This window comes from Neopsephotus bourkii, unplaced genomic scaffold, assembly GCF_033783945.1.
Source record: "Neopsephotus bourkii isolate Nb327-2 ecotype Australia unplaced genomic scaffold, CSIRO-AGI_Nbou_v1 NB_1760, whole genome shotgun sequence".
NCBI lineage: Eukaryota > Metazoa > Chordata > Aves > Psittaciformes > Psittacidae > Neopsephotus > Neopsephotus bourkii.
Genome location: NW_026902234.1, coordinates 10,382,123 through 10,406,494, shown reverse-complemented (window position 1 = coordinate 10,406,494; position 24,372 = coordinate 10,382,123). Strand labels below are relative to the sequence as shown.

Sequence of the window (24,372 nt, the reverse complement as noted above, 5' to 3'; positions counted from 1 at the left end):
AGTCTTAGATGAGTTGGTTGTCATCCAGTCTGTGGGAAGCTCTGGTTTAATATCCTCCTCTGCTTGCAGGGTTTCAAAAATACAGCTCCTACATTGCTAAGAAGTGCATTTTATCCTCTGAACTTAACAGTTTTTTCCAGGTCAAGGTCAGGTTAAGGATAAGATCCTATGAAAGCTCTGCCATATTCTGGAGAGTGAAGAGCAAAAAGCTGCAGCAGAATGTCCTGCATCCCAGTGGTAGGAGTGCTGAGTTGTATGTGAAGGGACACGCTTCTGATCTTTGCACTGCAGCTAGTATTTAAGCAATGGTGAGATAAAGTATACAAACAGTGGGGTAAGTGGGAACTGGAATCAAGACCCTGCTCACAAGGAAGGCTCTGACCCCTAGCTGCAGTTAGATGTTCCCTTGTTCTCTTCAGCCTGCTGCATCTGGAACTGCATGGTGGTGTACGCTCAATGGAGGGCTGAAGAGTAAACTTCCCAAAACAGTGTATCTTCCTCTGTCTCTTCACATATACCTCTGAAATGCCTGTAATTTGGTGAAGCAGGTGTATGGTTCTGAAGGTCCAATATTTCCTTTGCTTCTGTGCTTTGCCTTTTTCAGAACCTTAGTGGGCCTGAGGTTATGTATGATCCTGTAATCAGCATTTCTGTAGGCAAATCGTGGTCAGGTTCATCCTCCTTGGCCTTCTTCCCAGATGTGCTGATTCACATGGCTTCTCATTTGGCCAGCTCATCACAGCCCTTCTGAGATGCCCGTGTTTCCCAGGCACAGGTTAGTGAGCTTGTTGATGACCAGTTCTGCAGAGGATTTGTCTCTTTGTAGCCATCTAGAAGTAGCCATGTATATGTTAGGTGGTTAATCTAAAATATTAATCTGAGTGTCCTTGATTGCCAACAGAGAAGGAGGAAGTGGTACCAAGGGTGGTTTTCCCAAGATGTCTTGAATCTCTCTTACATCTTTCCATTAAGAAGAAGCTTAGAATAGATGCCAATGCTCAGATGGCTACACTTCAGTGAGATGACTAATAGCTTGTCTCTTAGAAAATCTTGCCAAATATGACAACTAGTTGCTCGAATAAGTAAAATAGAGTACAAACCTGTGCAAAAATATAATTACCTTTAAAATTAAGTGAGTAATTTTAAAGGTAATGTAAGACAGTAAGTAAGGTAAGACATTTGTTTCACTAATTTTAATGGAATTATGGCTTTATATGTGATTTATACAGAAAACCATGGTAGAATTAATGGTAATATTTTTTTATATGCTTAGACTGTTTTATAGGAAAGATTGTTTATTCTTCATTGTTGCAATGGTGAATGGCTTAAAATATTTAAGTTTAGAACAATCATTATAACGATGTATTTATTTGTTTGTTTCTCAATCAGCTAGGGTTTATACATACATGTTGGAGAAGTCACGTGTCATTATGCAGCCTCTCAACCAGAGTAATTTTCATGTTTTTTACTGGATGATGGATGGGCTGTCTGCTGAAGAAAAGTACACCCTGTACCTCAGTAATTTGTCTGCACACAGGTAGGAAAGCAACTTTATATCTAGTATTTAATATTTTCCTTAATTTAGTGCCTCTTTGCTGTTGAGATCCTTCCTCCAATAGTTAACGTTTGTGTCCTAACTTTTCAATGAGCTCTGAAATTATTACTGAGTACTTGTTCATAAAGATTTAATTCTGCAGCACATGTACACTATCTTAACAACACTGGAGTATTATATTCATCAGGATTACTGCCTTAAAGGAGAAAAAGGAAAAAAAAAAAAATCTCACTTATTTTTCCGTCTTCTGTGGACTCTAGAGTAGGTCTGTTCTTATTTATTTTTTCCCCTGATGGAACATTCTGTCTTTAGGAAAAACTTTTATTAAAATTAGTGTTTTTAACGTGGAATATGTTGATTTTGATGAAATGTCACTATATGTAACTGATGGTATTTCCATTTTGATTTTGATATTTACTTCGTATTATTACGGAAAACAGAAACAAAGTTTTGACTACATTGAAACTAAGGATAGGATTTAACACCCAACTGAACCACATTTTTGGCTTCATAAACTCTTCTGACTAAATCTCCTTTAATAGCTTAAATATAAAGAACTGTATACGGACACCTAAATCTAGTGTGGTTTAGGCTGAATACACTCCAAATGTTTAATGTAAGTGGAAGGTTTTGGTTTATCAGGAAACTTTGGAAGTATCTCAAAATCTAATTCGGATTCTTTTGAAAAGAAAACATATTTCTGATTTAGATAATTTGCTTCTTTTCTTTAGTCTTTCCTAAGAAGAATCACTGAAATAAGAGAAGCCTATTTGGCATTAATAATTTTCTCTTAAATTGGCCAAGATTATAATGAGTATAGGAGGTAACTTTAAAAACACTGATAGTAATTAAAGTTAGATAAAATGAGTGTTTTTTGTATCTAAGCCTTTTTCCCATGGAATTTTTCCCATCTTTTCTGTCTTCCAGTCTGGGTAGTACTTGAATAAAGTAGTAGTTCCATATTTCCCATTCTTTACTAATGTTAACAGTCTGGTATTATACAGAATAGTGTGATGCACTAGCTCTGAAGAAACCTGAGGCTAAATTGCTTTATTAAAAATGATCCACTTCAAGGGGGGGGGGAGGGGGGAAGAGGAAGGGAAGAGTTAAATTCTGTATTTTAAATCTTTTGAAGGATTTGAGACCAAAAGAATTCTGAGCTCCCAATTATTAATTTATTCCTCTTCTTCTAGTGAAAGTTGTTTGGAATCACTCAGTTTATTCAGAAAATGAAACAGTTTGAAGTTACTTTGCAAGAAGCTCCATCAGGAAGGAACTTAGAAGAAGCCTGAATAATTAGAACATGAACAAAGCTTTATCTGATAAGATACCTGATAAGCACCCAAAATGAACAAAATTGTATTTCTGAATAGATGTCTGAATACTGCAGTGCCAAAGCTTTAGAAGTAATTTACAGCTGAATATTTGCATAAAGCTGCTTTTATCAATAAAGCTTTGTTATGGCTACGTAGTTTAGATTGTATCTTGCATTACTGAGAGAGAGTTTGAGCCAAGTATTTCTTACCTGAAACTCCTAAATGTAGTGGTTCACTTGACTAGATCTTTCTTGGTGGATAAACTAGGGGTGAATTTCTACTGCACCAAATTCATACATGAATCAGGAAGGAAGGCAGGATTTGGCCTCTTACAAATTCATAATTTCTGGGCTAGTCAAATTTTGAAGAGATCATATCATCCTGGTAATATCGGTAAGTGAATTTGTCATGTTTTCTTTAAGCAAGTGTAATCTTGACTCCAATAATAAAATCAATCAGATAACAGCCTGGTTGAAATGATAGGTGGCTCAAGCCCAACTGCTTTTTGAATAATTATTCTGTTCCTCTTTGCGCTGTTTAATATTGCACTTTTATATAGAAGATTGAACAATCTTAAAAGATAATGGCTCTTAAGATCCCAACATACCCCTATTTTTTCACTGTTTACTTAAGCTATTGCAGTATGGAAAATAAGACATATCATTCTGGGTTTTATTCTCATTTTAGATAAAAGTACCTTGCAAAGTCAAAGTAGTATTGTCAATAGTGGTTATTGTTAGACTTTTTGCTGTAAAGGGTGAGAGATTGTTTATGTATTAAGTAGCATATAATCCTGGGTTAAGAATGAATGTAAATAACTAAAAAGGGAAATCCCTCCCCTTTGGAATCACTGAGAGTTTCAGTTAAGGCTGGGGTTTCACCCTAATGTATAGGGGGAGTTGTTAAAGTTGTAATTCTGTGGTGTTTGGTGCCATCCTGATAGGGAGCTTTTGCTCAGAAACGTAAATGTATGTTCTTGCAAGCGTTGTGACTGTGGAGGCATTGTGTGCAGACAAATAGCGAGCTACTTTACATTGAACTTATATACAACTAGGATCTTGAAGTAGCAAGCCACCTAAATCTAGGAAGGAAGGGATCTGAATTACTACATCTGCTACTGTATCTGCATGTGGATCATGATGGATAAAGACAGAAACAGTTCCTGAAAGGTAAGATCATTTTTCAAGATTGAGCAGGGGAAGCATGTCAGAAATAGAAAGTCTCGAAAGGGCAAGTCCAGGCTTTTTGATTGACAACAACTACTCCCATGTGTTCACTACGTTCAGAAGCTGATTTTTTATCAGCACATCCTTGATTGAAATTTCAGAAATTTCTACGACTTTGGTGTGTTTCAAAAAAGCCTGCAGAATTTTGTTTATCTTGATAACAATGTGTAATACAGAGAGATTAAAGATTTGAAGTTATATTCTCAATTTGTTCTTGATTTTTTTTTTTTTTATTTCATTTTCTATCTGTCTGGGTACAGGTACAGTCCATTATTGGAAGCATTGCTTTTCTAGCATGCGAAGTTTAGTCTTATAGTAAGAAATATATACTACCTTTTCCAGCACATGAAGTTTAGCTTCATAGTTACAGTAGGTACTAACATAGCAATGTATTTGCAACCAAAGTGAAGCAGAGAGCAGAGAGGTAACAGTGGTGACAGACCAGGTTCAGAAAGACAAGAAAGGAAAAATAAGGGAAAAACCTCACAGAACAAAACTGGAAAGACCTGCTTGTATTGCTTTGGGCCAGTTGCTTCGTATTAGCATTGATATTGCAAAGCTGTAATATATCTAACAATATAAGAATGTCTTTGTGTAATATGTATATGCAAGGTACTCATACTTTCATTCAAAATCATGTCATTAGATTTGTATATGTATATTAGAAATATAGCTTAAGGCTACTTAACTATAGATAATGGTTTCAGAAATGACAGTGGGTTTGGCAGCTGTTCAACTTGATGTCACAATTTTCAGTTTAAACAAGGTTGCTAGCTCTCCTAATTGATTGTACTGTTATGGCTTTTGGTAGCATAGGCAAACTGATACAATGCTCTCAATATTGCAAGGTGGTTCTGACAGAGTTTTTAGTCCTTGCTTGTAATGTTAGATCTCTTTCACAAGGCGTTTATCAGTTGAAATATACTGCTTGTAAATAAGCTGTATGTGTAAAATTATATAACTTCAAGCTGGGGAAAGTGTTCATATACACGTTCATGCAGAAGCTGGCATGTGGTCAGGGAGGGAATTTTGTGTTTGCATTGTCAGACTGCTGTTCCCAAATGTGTAAAACTTTCCTTCCTCCCACAGAACAATTTAGTGCACTGCAGTGTATACTTTCTCTGCCTGTGCCATTTCCCCCACCCCCTAAAACCCTCCTGCAACAATAGTTACAGGTCAGTCCACGGAACTGATGTGTCTTCTTTCACAGTTTTTCAGTACAAGTGTCCTCTTCACTGTCAGTGAGAAAACTTGCCATTAATTTCACGTATAAAGTACTAATTTGAGTGACTGATTGAATTTCTTATTAAAGTCTAAGCTGATCAGAACCTCTTTGCTTGATCACCGAGGAAATTGTTCCATACTCTATAAATTATAAGGTTGGCCTTCAAAGAAAGGCTTAAAGATCACAGTGCTGTCCCAGTAGACAATTTTCATAGGCATGAAGTGTGAAGCCTTACATCTGATTTTTTGTGTGTTTCTAATTATCATCTCCTAATAATCACAACATGTGGAAAAATGTGATTATTCTAGTGTTGTCCATACTGATTCCCACTCTTACTTTCCCCCACACACAAGAGCTTAAGATGGGAATTTTCAAGACCATAAGTGGCCAGTTACCACAGCTTTTCCTAATTTAACATATTTAGGAATTAGCTTAATTGTTTTCTTACCGCTATATATAAAAAGGCAGGAAGACATTTTATCTTTCTATGCCCTTTCTGTTTCTTTTATTTCCTTTTATCTTTGTATGCCTTTTTTTTCTTTCAGATTTTTTGATTATTGTCTCATTTAAAATGTAACAGAAAGAAATATCAATCTTGAAAATAGCAGTTTATCATACGTGTGTCATTTGTTCAGAAAGTTTAATGGTGGTACAAGGTAAATTCATAGACAAAACTTGGGAGGTTTTAAATTAGTCCCACAGAATTGGAAAAATAAACATTTTGGCAATGTTCTAGTCCTCTGATGTACCGTGCTCTTTCCTTGTACACAAGCCTGGTAGGTCACTTTTCTCCTCATAGATATTCACTTTAATTTAAACTTTTAGTACCCCCATAAAATCCAGCTGTGTTCAAAAATTCACAGAGGTGGTTACACAGTACTGTCTTGATCCCTTGCTTCTTAGATTACCTGTTACTGGTATCTGTGTCTAATGATTAGAGAAAAATCCAAACAACTATTACACGTCTTACAAAATTAGTTGGATCTGAATACTGTGAATGAAATAACTAGATCTGGAAGGATTGCATCAGATTTTCCCACAGATGGTAGTCCTGCTAGAGTAATAGTCTCTATATGAAATGCCAAGTTACATCACTTTATCAAATTGCTGTTAGACTTTGTGGGCTGAAACTCAGCATAAATTAGTTCTACCAAAATTCTCAGTCTCACCCCTGTAAAATACAGTGTTGAGGCTCCATGAATTTCACTGTTGGGGGTCAACTTTGTTTTAAAATCCTGCTGACAAATAAAGCTGTAGGCAATGAGAGTGGCATTCATTGTATTTAAATTTAGGACGAAGGTAAATATCAGACTCAGAGTTCCTCAGCTGTGTTTCACTTTTCCGTTTTAGTAGTAAGTGACACAGGAAGAGAGAAGTTGTGATAGGAGGTGTTATGCTTGCCATCCCTACAGCTGAATGGCCATGACAGTCAAGTCCCTCTAATTCTTCTTGGATAAAACCTCTTCCTAATTCTTCTGTGCAGGTGGGGAAATCATACTGGGCAAGACTTTCGAACCCTGAAAACATTCTCAAATACCAGTAACATTTTTGCTAGGGCTGCTTTGAGTTGTGAGTTCCCAGTATGATTTCCAGAAATTAGCCAGTTCTGTGTAATGGCCAGAGAGGAGCTGGAGCATGTACTGCCCCATGTGGGCATGGGAGACTGGGTGGAGGGATGTGTAGGGCCCCCACCTTCTTGGCACATCCCTTCAGCACCCAGCAGGTATGTGGATGGTCACTGTGGTCAGACACAGCCCTGGAAGGCTGGAAAGGGCATGGCAGTTGCAATGGGCCAAGGCCAGGCTGGGATGTTGGCCCACATCAGGAAGGTCAGAGGTGTCTGTGGCTGATCACAGCTCAGTCCAGCACCAATGCCTGAGCTCAAAAGCTGCTCCTGAACCAAGGGGGTTTCCAACAAGGCTTTTTGCACAGCCCAGGCAGCTAAACCCTTGAGAGGAGCAAGAGGCATTCAAGGCACCTACAGAAACATAAAAGATTCATCAACTTTTAATGAGAGTTAAGAAATATCTAATTTCCCCCCTCATTATCAATAATCAGCTAAATCTTCAAAGTTCTCTATTAATTGCTCTCTTTTGCACGTGTATATTTTCTAAAATATGTGTATTTTCTTTAGCATATTGCCTGTAAACTTGTATTTAATTAACGCTTTTATACAAGCACCTTGTGGCAACTGTTAAGTTCACGATTTGTAGTTTGTCACTCCTTAAGGCTTTTTTTTTCTTTTTTGGCTTCACCCCCCCCTCCCCCCCCCGATCTTTTAGCAAAAAGTTAAGTTCTTAGTAAAGATGTGAGTTAAGAAGACGAAGAACCTGAATGAGTCTCCCACTTCTTTTTCCTTTCCCAACCTATTTTTTTACCTTGCATTGAATCATACAGATAAATTATCAGTCATTTCTGCTTTCTTTATGTTCATTTTCCTGAACTTAGCATTGGCCACCCTACTAAGACATGAACTAAGACCTTAAAAAATTAGAAGTGCACTTGATATTTTGCAGAGAATAATGAATGTTAAAGACTGGATGACTACATTTGGGTGATTCTCAAAGACTGTGTCTGAAATTTGTCATCTTGATATTATCTTACTCCAACAGAGTACTTTTGTAATGAATGCTGAGTAGAAAGTTAACTTTCAAATTATTATACTGGAATTATTTGAGAAAAAAATTACTTTGACAAAAGTAACTCTGGTGCACTTCGAGATAAAGTGATTTGTCTTTAGGTATCCAAGCTAAATTCAGTTTCATATCTGCGTATCTAATGCAGTTGAATTCCCCTCCTTCCCCCCCTCCCCGCCTGTAAACATTTTATATAGAAGCTTGGTGGTTTAGATGCAGAGCTTAGATTATTGTGAAATAAGATTTTCTGTCGTCATTAGAATTTTAAAAGATATTTCTTAGACGTTCGAAGTTAACATATATTTTCTTTCTATGCTTCAGGTCTCTCAAAGTAATATACCTTGAACTGTGTGCTTGCATATATATAGATATAACGAATGTTATTTATGTTGAAGTTTTTTTTTCCCCATTTCTCTGCTTTTCCCACGTTTCTTCTCTTCTAAAAATCTTTTGAAATGCAAGTTTTGGTTGAACAAGTAAAGCTCTGCTTTTTTGGTACTATGCAAGTTTTCCTGTCCTAACTTGATTACATGCAGTGCATTCCTTTTCTCCCAAAAGCTTGCATTTTTAATACATTAACGCTTGTAAGACAACGCAGTGATACATGTAGCACAAGCTATGTATATGAGCATGCCTGGACAGCAAAGGACCACTGGGGTATAAAGACTTTTCAAGCATGCTTGACAAACTTTCTAAATAATGTGAAGATGCAGTTTCACACAGATTGCCAAAACTAAGGGAGTTAACTCTCAGTTAATCTTGCTGGAATTTATTTTGGTACAATACGTGAATATGGGTAGGTGAAGCCCTAAGTAAAAGTGAAAACAGTTCGGTGGTTGGGATTTTTTTTTTCCCCACTTTTTTTTTTTGGTGGGGGGTGGGTGGGGGTGTCTTTTAAACTACATGGTAGCAAATAACATAAAAATTATGCATTTCCAGAAGTTTATATCTTCCTCATATGATTTACTTATATTGCAGCTGGTAATGAAAAGCTTTCACTTTGAATGTGTATTTCTTAGCTATCCTCGTACAGTACTACTGTGAAAACCTGATTTGCAACCAGTAGCACTATTTCAAGGACAAGATATGCGTATTCTGAATGAAATGAGGCAATTCCATTTACTTAGATTCCAGCAAGGTCTTACAGCTAAACTATACCAGCTAATTATTAGACAGGTAATAGAGAGAGGAGAAGCAGATATATTTGTCTGAGATTCTGGAGCAAGTTTAAACTTGCTTCAGTGAGTTTTATATCTGTGTAACCTGGAATAAATTCAGCATCAAAAGAATTGTTTAAATTTTCTCAGTTGTCTTTTGCACTTTGGTTGCTTGTTTGTTTGGGGGGTTGTTTGTTCAGTTGTGGGGGTTATTTTTTACGTTTGGTTGGTTTTGTTTTATTTTTGCTGCATACCATTCTTTTCCTGTTTACTCTGTGTTTACTGATATCTGAATTTTTTTTACTGATATTTTTCTTGAGGTTGAACCCTCTTTGCTGCATGTGTAACATGCATATTCCAGCAAAATGCGCTTTCACCCTGTTCTCTTTAAAGTGTTTTTCCCTGCCTTCTTGTAACTTCAGCCTCCACTTTTATTTCAGTGGTAATAATCTCTACCCCAGTAGTCTTGCCTTCTTCAGTTTTCCTTTCTCTTACTAAATCATGTGTGTTTTCTGAGTAAGGAGAGTTCATGAGTTTATTCAACTTATTTTATTCTTTTTCCTCCCCTGAAATGAACAGGACTTGAACTAAAAGGAGCATTGTGGGTTGGGTTGTTTGTTTGGTTTTTTTTTTGTGGTTTTGTTTGGTTTTTTTTAGTTTTGGTTTTTTGTTTGTTTGGGTTTTGGTTTTTTGTTTGTTTTTTCTTTGTACTCTTTTTCTTGATTTATTCTTTCCTTGAAATTCAGGCTCCATTAATCTCTCAGAGCATGATCTTCAAGCATCAGTACTGTTCTTTACACTTCAAAGAAAGAAGAGTTGAGAGGCAACACCAGTAAATGGCTGATGTGTGTGATTTCTTGTGCTGGATAGTAATAATCATGACTAACTCAGTTTTGGTGAGGATGGACATCGGATAATATATGTTGTATAAGATACATCTTTATGTTTGAAAGCAATATTGATTAACTAGAACTAATTTTTTCTAATTCTAATGTAACATTTTACAATACATTTTTTCAGATACTGAAAAATACAAAAAAGTGTAACTACACTGTTTGGGGTTTTTTTTGCATCCAGTAATGATTTTTTAAAGTGTACTCTGTGGTCTAATTCATCTTATTTTTCATATTCATGTACTTCTGTTCAGCTAAGCTTTTAGGCTTAGTCTCATATTTTAGACCTAGTTTCTCATATTTTAGGCTTATACTCTCAAATTTTAATGAAAATTAATTGGAACCCTAAGCAGCCTGTTGGTGCACAGAAGGTAAGAGATTTTTCAGGCTTTTTAACAGGGTAGATATGATGATCTTTGTCCCTAAGATCATCATTTTGCACCTTAATATTCAGGAAATAGATAACAATAGTGCCGGTGTTAAAATTAGTATTATACACTATCTTTCTGAAAACTGACTACATTTTAAGTCACTTTCATTTAAATGTCTTAAACATCCTCTTTCTGGGAGATACTTGTGGGTGGCTGTGTTCAACAAGATACATTACTAGGAGGTTAGCACTGCAATTACAAAAGATGTAATCAAGATCACAGCTTAAGTTTTCAAAACAAAAGTGAAATATTCATTTGTGTCATCTTCTTTATTTTGCAAATTAAGTGGTTATTTTCGTATCTGCAGATACCTGCACCTCATGCGTAAGGTATACCTCTCTGTTATTAACTTTATTTCACAATATTTGTTTTGAGTATCTGGCTGTGCATTTGAGTGGTTCATCCTGAATTCAGGGTTAAGTACACACACACCTGCACACTTGCATTCTAACTGCAAGTTATCCAAAACAATATTTTTATACTTGAAAGGAGAGGTACATTAGCTTTGGATTTTGATGTATAATTTATTTATTCCAGTTTTGACATAGCTGCTTTTGACATTACTGCTTAATTCTTAAAGGATCTTTTAAGAAAATATAGCTCCAATGATGTTTAATAGTAATTAATTTACATGAAATTCAAGAGTAATTTTTATTTAATAAAGTAAAGGTGGTAAAATAAGCTTGAGACTTAGCTCAGTGTTTTTGTCTTAGGTCCCAAGTGGACTTGTTATTTGTCTGGCTTTCAGAATAAATGTTATAGAAATTCTGCTTTGTTAGAGTAAATCTGGAACTCATATTCCTCTGGGTATTTTCTTTAATTTGATGTTTAAAAGCCTATCTTCATTGTATTATTCTTCATACATATTGATTGAATTGTGGCAGAGGAGATACAGCACTCTGTTAGCAGACTGAGGTAAAGCAATCATTCAGTACAGTTATCTTTCTTTTCAACAACTGTTTTTCTCTCCATCATAATTCTGACAAGCCAAAGGTTTAGAACTAACTACATGAAAACAAGCATGTTTACATTATTTTTTTTTCGTTAATAAATTGTATGTTCGGAGCGGTATGGTAGAGGCAAGGCACACCTTGTACTTCTGTATTTCTGTCCTTAAGGAACTCAGTACCTAGCAGTCTTTGGTATTTTACATTCTTTCAGTGCCAGAGAAAATTTTGGAACATAAAAAGTAGCATCAGACCATATAAAAACACTTTTGCCTTTTGCCTTTTTGTAGCTCTAGTCAGTTTACTTCTGCATGTGTACTTTTATTCCAAAAACTTGCATTTACTTCATTTGACTTGGCATGATAGCATTTGCTATTTCTCTGATTGAGAGGCTTTGTCTTTCTTGTCTCCTTTGGGGTAAGCATGATACAGAAACACATACAGAAAATAAGAGGATAAAAAATCTGTCTGTGGCAAAAAAAGATAAAGATTGGGAAGCAACAAAACTAAAATGTGTTTAATCCAAGGGAAAGAAACAAACTTGGTAATTAAGAGCACTGGGATCTCTAGTTTAATGAAGACAGAACATACATCTGTCTTAGTTTTAGCAGAAAACTAAACATACAATAAAACATTGTTTGGAACAAATTGCTTGAAATGGAGAAAGAAAATGCCAAAAATAAATATAACATGAACCATATGACTTTCTAATTTCTTGCGAATTCCGTTGATGAGAGTCTTACATCTTAGTTTCTGGCCTGAATTCAGCATTTTATTAGAAAAAAAGAAATTTCCCGAGACCCGTAGAAGTCATATAGATATTGAAGTTATATTTAGTCTTCTTTTGAAGAAATAAAGTGCTGACTGTTTAGGCAGCCCACCAATATTTCACATCGGACTGAAAATGGATATAGCTCCAAGGGATAAAATTGCCATATAAATCCTAGTTTAAAAGTAGATGTGATTACTCCCTTATAAATATGGTAGATGAGCTCGTTTGGCTTTTAGTTTAAGTACAAAATATGTGTCTGCGCTTTACTAGAATGCTAATCATCTCATATGGGGGTAGATTCACTAGATTCATCTCCTGAAACCACTTAGCTATTACATTGCATAAATCTAGAGCGATACTATAGTTCTGCAATTTGTATTTCAAAAGTCACTCTCAGAATCTTCCTGATACAGTTACTGTAGATGAATTTCCAGTCAGGAATGGGTCATTAAATTGTTATTGGCATATGGAAGCCCCAGTCATTGAACCCAGCTCATCTCAGTGCTAGATCTAAGAGAGATGATAACCCCTCTCTGTTATTTGAAGTACTGTCTTCACTGAGCTCCCTGGGCTAGCTTGGATTTTTCACTGCTCTTGGTGATACAGTACTCTGATGGTACAGTAACTTCAGTTACTGTAGCCAACTCTCTTTGGGAAAGTCAGGCAAGGTCACCCCAAAACATAGTTTTCTTCCCATAGTTCTTTTATTAATCATAACTGAAAATGACCCCTACACTGAGGTTAAACCTCATTGTGTCAGGTTAATGCTATTCACAGTTTCCTTTGATTCCTGTTGGATTTGCATATGGATTATTTATAGTTAAAATATAACTGCTCAAACTGAGTTTTGTTTAAAACCTAAAAGTTACCAGTCAAGTTTTCTGAAAATGATTGAGTACTAATTGTAGAATAGTTTGGGTTGGAAAGGACCTTAAGACCATCTAGTTCCAACCCCCCTGCCATGGGCAGGGACACCTCACACTAAACCATGTCACTCAAGGCTATGTCCAAACTGGACTTGAATACTGCCAGGGATGGAGCATTCACAACATTCCAGTGCCTCACCACCCTCACAGTAAAGAACTTCTTCCTTGTATCCAATCTAAACTTCCCCTGGTTAAGTTTAAATCTGTTACCCCTTGTCCTATCTCTACAGTCCCTAATGAAGAGTCCCTCTCCAGCATCCTTGTAGGCCCCCTTCAGATACTGGAAGGCTGCTATGAGGTCTCCATGCAGCCTTCTCTTCTCCAGGCTGAACAGCCCCAACTTTCTCATCCTGTCTTCGTATGGGAGGTGCTCCAGTCCCCTGATCATCCTCATGGCCCTCCTCTGGACTTGTTCCAACAGTTCCAAGTCCTTTTTATGTTGAGGACACCAGAACTGTACACAATGCTCCAAGTGAGGTCTCACAAGAGCAGAGTAGAGGGGCAAGATCACCTCCTTCAAGGAAGATGCTAGGAAAACAGTTTTATACAGCTCCTAAAAATGTCAGCTCCATCAGTCTGGCTTCTAAAATTATTTTATGCAACATAATGCAGGAGCGAATGGTGCAGGAATATCTTGTACTGAATCAGCCGTCAGCCAGATGATCGTTCAACTTCTTTATTCAGTGTATAGGTCTTGTCTAGCTCCAGTTAGTTTATGACACATCTCTTGGAATCATGGCACAAAATGTTACTGCAGCTTAGTACAGTACAACATAAATCATATGAAACTTGATGTACTCAGTGGTTGATATCAAAAGTAAACAAAAATAGTTTCAAGCATAGTTTCTGCAGTTTCAAGTCACCTTTGATAGTCAGCCAATGGATGTAAAATAGTACAGAGGCTTTGGAGATGCTTAATAATTTTCACATCTGTCTAACCAGGGAAAGCTGTATTTTTATCAGATCTGCACAAACAGCACTCTGGGAAGAATTCAAGGGATGTTTAGTAATTCAAGGAAGAAACATGTATGAGGTTCTGTGCTTCCTAACACACCAATTTGGACTCAGTGCTCTTAAAAAGGTCTTGAAGGTATTTTCCAACATAAACAATTCCATGATTCTATGATTTTGGTCTGTGGTGTGTCTGTGCTAATAAGGCCTCTGCTTACCTGAAGTTTTAACATTTCTTGAATAGTAGTAGTATGGGTGAGAAAAATTGTTAAATCCAGTTTGCAGAAAGAACTATGCAAAAGAAGTCTGAAATAAAACCTTAGTAGAAATTTTCTGCTGACTGAAATGATGGAAAAGGGCACTGAAACAATGTAGAAATACTATTTGACAAAGTGCATTTATAACCATAATTACAGACCAGCATTATTTACGGCTTATGCCACAAATGCTGGAACCTTCTAATTTCTGCTTTAACCTTTTATGAAATTTTAACATAACTGAATCATGAAATGGGTAAAAATCAGTTTACCAAGCTGGTGTTGCAGGTTAATATTAAGCTTACACAGTAATTGCAGTGTTTATTTTGACACTAGTACACTGATGCTAGTTTCATGATCTGTTTTGTTCACTCAAGAAGAGGCTTACAGAGACAAAAACAGTGCTAATCACATGTAAAGAAAAATAAATCTGTGGTCTTTCTCAGTAAAAATGAATAATGAAAATTATATTGTTAAATAGGCGATTAATTTATTTAGTAGAATGATTTGTTGGAAAACAACTGGAGACTGTCCTATGACATTAAATATTTCCAGCAATGAATAAAACACAGAGAACACCTATATGACCCTTCTTTGATACGTTCTTCTGTTGAAATCATTGTTTGCTTGGGCTTTTTTTTCTGTCACTTTCCTGCCCCACACCAGATGGGTTAAAACTGCCACTGCTAGAGACTTTACATTTTTATCCTAATATTTCTTAGTATTTCTTTGTGCTTCTGTATACGCCATACCTTTGGTTTTACGTGCAGCTACAGGAATCAGTCTCCTATTAGAGATGCATCTGTACTTTCTCATACCTGTAGTCCTTCCTATTTGCTATATTTCCATACCTAATTCGTTGTTTAAACAGAACTCCTCAATCAGGTAGCAATTAAGAGGAATAGAGCAGCATCTAATGAAATAACTACTATGATGAGCTTCAGTGAGTGTTACAGAGTTAGGTTGCACCTTAAGTGAAAGCTGGATCAAACTGGAGCATTGGATCAAGTTCTGTGGTTCTGTAGTTCATTCTGGACTCTGTTTATTAAGCATACAATTATAATCATAGAATCATAGAATAGTTAGGGTTGGGAAGGACCTGAGGATCATCTAGTTCCAACCCCCCTGCCATGGGCAGGGACACCACACGTTAAACCATGTCACCCAAGACTCCGTCCAACCTGACGGTCAATCCATCTATAATTCTATGATTCTATGAGACTGGTCTGTAGTTCCCTGGGTCTTCCATTTTCCCCTTCTTGAAAATGGGGGTTATATTTCCCTTTTTTCAGTCATCAGTAACTTCATGCGACTGCCATGATTTTTCAAATATGATGGCCAGCAGCTTAGCAACTTCATTCGCTAGCTCTTTCAGGACCCGTGGATGGATTTCATCAGCTTCTGTGGACTTGTGCATGTTCAGGTTCTTAAGAAGTTATCAAACCTGATCCTCTCCTACAGTGGGACCAAGGTCTTCATTCTCACAGTCCCTGCATCTGCCTTCCAAGACATGGCTGGTGTGGTCAGGGCATTTGCAGAGAAGACTGAGGCAAAGAAGTCATTAAGAACCTCAGCCTTCTCCAAATCCAGGGTAGCCAGTTCTCCTGATAGCTTCTGGAGGGGGCCTACATTATCCCTAGTCTGTCTTTTGTTTGTTATATACCTGTAGAATCCCTTCCTGTTATCTTTCACATTCCTTGTCAGGTTTAATTCTAACTGGGCCTTAGCTTTCCTGACCTGGTCCCTAGCTTCCCAGACAACATCTCTGTATTTTTCCCAGACCGCCTGTCCTTGCTTTCAGCAGTCCTCGGTCCCCCTGCCCTCTAGAGCTTTATCCCATGGAACTTTACTAAGCAGGTTCCTGAAAAGGCCGAAGTCTGCTCTCTTGAAGTTCAGGGCAGTGAGCTTGCTGCATGCCTTTCTCACTGCCTGAGGATCTCGAACTCAACCATCTAATGCTTGCTAGAGCCAAGGCTGCCCTGGATCATCACATTCCCAACCAGCCCCTCCCTGTTGGTGAGCACGAGGTCAAACATGGCACATTTCCCTGTCAGCTTCTCTATTACTTGCAAGATGAAATTGTTTTCCACACAATCAAGGAACCTCCTGGATTGCTTGTGCCAGAGTGTACTGTCCCTCCGACAGATATCAGGATGGTTGAAATCCCCCATAAGGACAAGGGCATGTGAGTGTGAGGCTGTCTGTATAGAGCCCATCTGTCTCTATAGAGCTTCATCCAGAGAGTCCTCCTGATCAGGTGATCTGTAACAGATCCCCAGAGTAATGTCCCACATCGCTGTTCTCCCTTGGACTGTGACCCACAAGCTCTCTGTTGACTGATCACCTATCCCCAGACTTCCATACACTCCAGCCTATCATTGACATAAATAGCAACTCCTCCTCCCTATCTGCCCTGCCTGTCTTTCCTAAAGAGCCTATAACCTTCCTGTCCAACACTTCAGTCATAGCAGCCATCCCACCATGTTTCTGTGATGCCAGTAATATTATATTCCTGTAGACGCACACACATCTCTAATTCCTCATTTATTCCCCATACTACAGGTGTTTGTATAGAGGCATCTGAGCCAAGCTCCAAATGAAGCCAACTCATTAGCTGGAGTAGCTGAAACAACTGCACCACCCCAAACATTTATTACAGGTGCTGACAACTGGCTGGGAGTGGTGGGATGGAATGATGCCCCCCTCCCCCAACACATCTAGTTTAAAGCTGCTTTGACCAGCCTGGCAGATCTACCAAACCAATTCCCAAGACAGCTCCAGCAGCCTTCAGTAGACCTGGCCTCCCAAATCGAGTCCCATCTTCTAAATACCCAAACCCCTGACTATGGCACCACCATTCTAACCATTTATTAACCTGCCAAATCCACCTGGCCTTTTCAAGGTCCTCCCCTTTGACCTGGAGGATTGAGGAAAAAGCTATCTGAACCCCAGAGCCCCTAACCACCTTTCCCAGGGCTCTGTAGTCCTTGATTCCCAGGCTACTGCTATCAGTATCACTAGCATCCACATAGATCACAAGAAGTGGGTAATAGTGGGACTTGCTAGAGCAGACAGCCTGCCAGCAACGTACCTGATCCAAGCCCTTGGTAGGCAACACACCTCCCTTGACACCGGGTCAGGCTGACAGATGGGTGCCTCTGTCCCTTTCAGAGTCCCCTACTACTATGACTGGAGGCACCAGCAGTGACCCTCTTTACTCGTGCTTCAGCTGGTTGTTCATGTGGTGCAGTAGGCGTTTCCTCGTTAGCCCCCTGCAGAGCTGCGAGGCGATTCGGGGGGGGGGCCTCTTGGCTCCGGCCCCTGTGAGTCCCTGCTCGCCTCAGCGGAGCTGCTGGCTCGTGGGCACGGCCTGGCGAAGGCTCTTCGGGTCCCTCGGTGGCTCTTGCGGGCGGAGCTGAGGCTCCTGAACGCGGGGCTTCCCCTCGCTCCGGGTTTGAAGGCGGTGTCTCTGGAGCTACTCTGCCGTTTGCCGAGGTGATCTTCTCTAATAGCTTCCAGCTTCCCATATGTCTTAGGGAAAAATATAGGGCTACTTTGAGGCATACTTTTGCTATTATCTTTCTTCTGTGCATTTTATTTTAGTTTAGTTTTATTTATTTTACTTTATTATAGTATTTTTTCTGGTTTTATTTAGTAAACTATGTATTTGAATGCAAACTTAGCTTGCCTACGGAATTAAATTGCAAAAACTGCATATCCCTGTGTGTAAAATCCCTGTGGATTTTAGCAGGAAGAGTCAACAGAGAATCTCTTTGTCCTATTCAGATACAGAAACTATAAAAGTACTGAAGTAGATCTGCACATTCTCTTGATTTAGGAAGGCCAAGTCCTTTCATGCAGATGCAGCCCTTCAGCCGAGTTTTCAGTGTGCCACCTGTAAAGTTTGCTTCAGGTGTGCTGAGCATACATGTAATGGGTCTTTAGTACTTTTGGCCTTATGAAAAGCAATGTAAGACACTATAGAAGATTCTGTGTTAGAAGTAGTTCATTTCTGAGCTTTCATCTGGTGTGATTTTCCTGAGAGGGCTGAGAAGATGTGAGAGGAGGACACACACACACACGTATCCATCCTTTTGCCATTTTTGACGTTCCTGGAACATAAGTGTGACAGAAACAGGTTCCAGAGCAGGGGGAAGTAAGACAGGTCTTGCATGAATTCTCCATAACTGAACCTTGTGTTCAGTGTCATGTTGCTTGCTGTCTGTGTGAAAATCAGGACCCTCTGCTCATGTTAAGGGGATGGCCACTAATGGTTGTGATGGTTAACTGATAAATAGGTAATTTACACAAATACATACATTTTTACTCCCTGTAAAGTCCAAAGGAGAATATTCTTGCTTTGTAGAACAAGTGGGTAAAGTTAGGCACTGCACCAACTCATATTCATGTATTCTGTGAGAATTTCTTAGCCCATGATAGGTAAATAATTGTTATTGATTAATCAATTAATTAATAATTCCTAAAAATATCTCATTCCTATATAAATACTGTATATTTCCCAGTATTTCAAAAGTCACTAGAGTGACTGCTATCTTGGGGGCCATGACTGGTTTTGTTTGGCCAAATTAAAGGTTCTTAAAGGGATCTTTGTGTTCAGCATTACTTGTTTAGTATACACATGGCCACACCTACATATACAGGAGGAAGAGGGTTTCTTGTACGTGAGCTGATCTGAAATTGATATGTGAACTACAGTCAGCAGTTATATGAAATAATTTTGGAGTATATTATCAACATTTTAACTGGCTACGCATGAAAGTTACAAGCAGGTACCCAAAGCACTTTTTAAAGTTTAGATCTGATACTGTGGCTCTTAACCCAGTAAGCTTTATTTAATGAATCAGCATTTTAAAAGTAGTAGACGCTAGTGGAGAAATGCCTTGAGGCTCATAAACTTAATGACATCTGTCAACTAGTGCCAAAGTAAGTCTGAACATAGAAATACAAAATTACTCTTTGTTGCAGGAGCAAAGTTCAAACACAATTTCCGAAGCATTTCAGGACATGGATTGGACCAGTTTGCACTTGCATGCAGATGACTTAGTTTTCTTCCAAGTTCAGCAACACTCATTATTTGCTACTTTTTTATTACCATCATCATCATTACTATTCTCCTTATTTAATGTATATTCAACTTCAAAATTATGCTATGTGATAGTTCACAGAATTATGACGTGTGTCATGAAATACTGAATTATACGAGTCAGAGAAACAGCACTACGAGGTATACTGCCTTTATTATTTCCTTTAATAGCACCAGAGGGGCGGAAAATTCTATTTTGAGTCACCCCTGTTATGCATTCAATTTTTTCTATAATGGAATTATTCTAGATTTACATATTAATTTATTTTTAGGAACACAAGGCTTGGGTCTCATTTAAATATATTCCACAGGAATATCTATATAATTAAAAAAAATAAAGTGTCCTTCAGTGTAGCCTAAAGAGATTTGACATTTTGAGTATAAAAACCAAGCTGTATTTCTTCATTTTCCATTTGAGTACATCCACTGTCTGTAAAAATTTATGTAGTTCATAGTACAGGTACAGTTACAAAATTATTTGAAATTTTGTCTTATGAAAAAGTCAAGACAAAACTATTTACTGAGCAACACACAGGCTAATATAAGCATTCTGTGCTGAAACCAGCTTACAAAAGACGTAACAGGTGACTTTTTTTAGTTTAGAAAAATAAAAATAAGAGCTGTGTTCTGGCTATCCCCAAATCTGTCTGCAGCAGGTTTTTTATTAATATTATACTGACACCTTATTTCTTGAAATAACAAAGTTATTCGTGTTCTCAAAATGCTGGTTTGGGTCCTTTATTGCCATAGTCATGAGCAGAAATCTGTGCACTTAAATAATTATCAGAAATTCCATCTCAGTGCTACTACATAACATAGCTCAAAGGATGCAAAATTTGTTCAGATTGGAATAGGTTTAAACGTAGGAGACAAAAGAAAATGTCAGTAAAATATGCCCCTTTTCCCTCAGGGAAAAAAGCCAGAAGCTACTCCTTATCATGTTCTGTAAATGTTGTTTACTTAATTGATGTCAACTGTTTTGCTTTGTCTTTATCTCATTTGTGTTTACATATCAAACATTGCTAAGTGCAAGGCAGCTTTTCCTCACTAAGCAGAGTACATTGTCCTCTCATACTCAAAATGGGAGATCTAAAGAAATAAAAATGTTTGTTGTTATTTTTTATTCTGTGACTTTGTAAATACAGTAGAGATTAATGGAATTTATTTTTGAAAGGTAGTGTCTGGGTTTTAAACACTCAATACCCTTTATCCCTGCAGTTTTGAAAACTTTTTTAGAAACATGAAGTCACTCATTCTTAGTCTGACAAAACCATCCTTAAGTTTGATGTTTAGTTATCCCTAAATTAAGTCTCAGTAGTTAGTGAGTAGTCACAGAAATAACCCTTTAGAAAAATTTGGTGTATTTCAGAGAAAGACTTCACACATATTTAATGTGAGGGCAGTAAACTGACCTAGTTGTAAGAATATTGGTTTATAAACAGTTATATTTTGTCTGGGACTAATTCATATCTGAGATACTATAATTTCCACCTTAGCTTAAAGTAAAAATTAACTGATCTAATAATGTTGAATTTTCAGTGGCCATTGTGCTTAATCAGGGTTACTGCTCCGAGCTGGATGGGAAGGAGGGATGGGTACTGCAAAGGCACACACTTTTCACGTGATTGTGCAGGTACATGGTTCATTGGGCAGCACTAATAAGGGGAAGGAAGGGATTTAGCTTGTTAATCCATGCTTCTTAATACAGTGTCACCTACAACATGCATATTGATTGTGTTAAAGCTGGAACCTGATTATGAAATACTGCTTCATCTGCCTGTGTCGTTGGCTCTCTTGAGAATTTTCTAGCAACAAAGTGTCAATTAATGAAGATTTTGTAATAGGTAAAGCCCAGTTAAAACTGGTTCTGCTTAAGAATTTGTATGAAGACAAATAGAGGCAAAAGGTAAGTCTGTGTGGCTCCAGTTAAAACTGGTTCTGCTTAAGAATTTGTATGAAGACAAATAGAGGCAAAAGGTAAGTCTGTGTGGCTCATCGTGGAGTGTAACAGAGGCCACTTCAGATGATGCCGTGCAAAAAATACCACAGCTGTAGGGCAGTGGTCCATCTGCGGTAATTAGCCTTACTTACTGTGCTTTCTGTGCTACACCTAGGACATACAGGTATAGTTCAGGAATCTCTGTGCAATACTATATTGCATTGTGTAGTAGTAAATGTCTAGTAAGGGGATAGGCCTGAGAATTATGCAGGCCATGCTTAGGGCAGCTTCAAGTCTAGGTCTCCAGTACTGCTTATGTCCTGTCTCACTTAAACACCTCATCTATCTTTCTTTCTTTCTTTCATAGCAAATCAAAGCTCAACATAGAGTGTTAACCTACAACTTCCAGTTGTGCTTCATATCAGCATTTATTGTGATACTGATTCAACTGAAATCAATGGGATGAAGCACAGATTTGAAGTTAGGTACACATAAATACTTTCCTGAATTGGGGTAACATACAGTGGTGGAATAAATAATTATTCTACTGCATAGTACATGTAAACCCAGCAATAAAAAATAATTATTTCTTGTTCCTGTGGCCTGAAATCACTAAGTATGATGTTGTGATGTGCATGGTCTATGTTTGTTTTTAGAACCGTTGGCGCAATATTTTATAGAAGCTAGCACTGAGAGGATACTTGTCTGTATTTTTTGATGACTCTTTTTAGTTAAGGTCAAGCTCTGATAAAAGCCTTACAAGGCTAAAAGTGTATGAATGCTCCTAGTGGGTGTTTCTGAATCCGTTCAGTCTAAATGACTCTCCTCTAGGATATAAACATAGTGTTTCCTGCCAGTTGCCTCTAAAGCTCATGGAAAGCAAGTGACAGGTCCCTTCTATTTCCTGCCTGTAACCACGATTAGAAAGAAAGAGCCTGATTTTATTTTTCTGCTATGAATTTCTTTAACTGGACAGCACAAAATGGCTTTGGAGAATTACTGCATGACAGGTTTCCACATGCTTACAGCATGATATTTTTTAAAAAGTGTAGATTTTTTGTTTTATGTGAGAACCAAAAAGGTCTGGCTTGTATAAGTAAATGTGAAGTATCGGGATCTCAGTTTTAATAGCTATTTTAAATTATTGAATTCATATTAGGAGTTTATTTGTAAGTCATTTTAATAAAAGAAATAAGGGATATATGGACAAAATCCAGAATTTCTGATTCATAACATGATCTGCAGTGGCTTGTATTGCATAATGAAGTATTGCTAGAGTCCTGTATTTAGTTATTTGTTTATATTAAGTAGTCTTTGCTTCCATGTTCACTGATCTTAAACTCTTTTTAACAAAATAAATGTACTAGATAGTGTGGTCAGTTGTGCTAGAATAGGAGTTGATGCTATTCTGTTTCTCTAGGGGTAGCTAAGGTAAATCCTACTACTAGCAGGGAAATGACAGAAGTGCAAATGTATCAGAAGCAGAAAGCACACCATAAAGGTTGTAATTCCTCAAAGAAACTGGATCTCTGAAAGTAACAGATTATGACATTCATCTCTTCTCATGCATCTTTTTTCTTTTTCTTTTTTTTTTTTTCCCTTTCACTAACTGAAGCCAACTAAAGGAATATAAACAGAGAAAAATAATATTTTCCTTCACCTTTGGTTTGAAAGGGGCCTCCAGAGATCTGGTCCAATGCTTTGTATCAAGACAGGATCTACTGTGCAAACAGACAGGCTCTTTGAAAATCTGTTACAACAGCTACACAAAAGAAAGAGAAAACTCATTTGTAAGCTAACGTCAGGACTGTTTTAGCAGTGTTCGCATTGATGTTCCTAGTTCTTACCAGGAAGATGATACTGTCATACCTGAATCTTTAAACTTGTGATTTTCTGCTTCAGGATAACATTTGGAACAAGCAGTTTCTGTAGTGACTTTCAGCCCTATCTTTTTCCCCACTTCATACAACGTAAGATCTAACACCTAAATAAAGTAAGATCGAAGTCATATAACGTACACGTTTACCTGGAAGCCCAATAGAATAAAAAAAATCCCTGAGTGTTCTTGTGCAAGAAAGGATTGGTTTTCAGTCATCTTGCTACACTTATGAATAATTTCATGTACAAGGTACGAACTGTTGTCTAGACACAAAATCAAGCTAAGTTTAATTAAGTTGGAAATGGTGGTGGTGGTCACAGCACGTATCCTGACAATTATTTTGATACAGCTCACATGGGATGTCTTCCTAAATTCTAGGAGTTTGGCCCTGTGCCCCACCTCCTTCGAAAACAACTGATGGAAGACTTATCAATAATACTATTTGTACAGATATTTTTAAAAGTCCTAAATGAGGTTCTTTTTTGTTTCCAATTGATAAAAAATTATCAAGGTGTCTGGAAATTTCCTGATGTTAAATAGTTCATATCATTTTTTCTTAAGATGTAAACTTAATTTCTTTCAAATTTAAGTTTTCTAAAATTCTAAAAACAAAAGATTTTTTTAGAGTTTGGTGTCCAAATCTGAGAAGACATCTTCCTCCTTATAAAATAATAATGCTGTGCTAATAAAAAATTAAAATTTATTTATCCTGAGGTATCTTATGACTTTAAGGGCTGTGTTCAGTTTTTGTGTTTTAGAGAGTGTTCAAAGGTCAAGGTAAGGCCCCCAACAACTTGAGACCTAGCTTTTCTTGATCTCCAACTTTTCTGGGGTAAAAATTACTGGGTTTATAGGAGGTTAAAAAAGAACCAAACATATCTGAGAAATAAGTACAATGTGTTTCATAGGATAATTAATTTTGGCAGGGACTTCAGGAGTTTCCTAGTGTACCACCTGCTCCAAGTGGGGCCAGCTGTAAGATCAGATGAGGTTGTTCAGAGCATTGTCCAGTCAAGTCCTGAAAACCTCCAAGGATGTTTGTGGCTCTGGAGCCTCCACTTCCATGGGTTGAACAAGCCCTGCTTACTCAACAAGCCTCCCACATCATGTCTACAGCCCCGACCACTGAGTTGGCCCTCCACTCATCTCACTACAACT

General features: G+C 37.6%; 1 protein-coding gene across 8 annotated transcripts in view; it reads left to right on the top strand.

Moving 5' to 3' along the window:
* The window catches only part of MYO16 (myosin XVI), a 377,031-nt gene that overhangs the window by 223,270 nt on the left and 129,389 nt on the right, over positions 1-24,372 (top strand). For all 8 annotated transcript variants that reach the window (XM_061377886.1, XM_061377881.1, XM_061377882.1 and 5 more), the window contains one exon: positions 1,390-1,537. In XM_061377886.1, the coding sequence (XP_061233870.1) occupies positions 1,390-1,537 (148 nt within the window). The remainder of the gene's footprint in view (positions 1-1,389; positions 1,538-24,372) is intronic.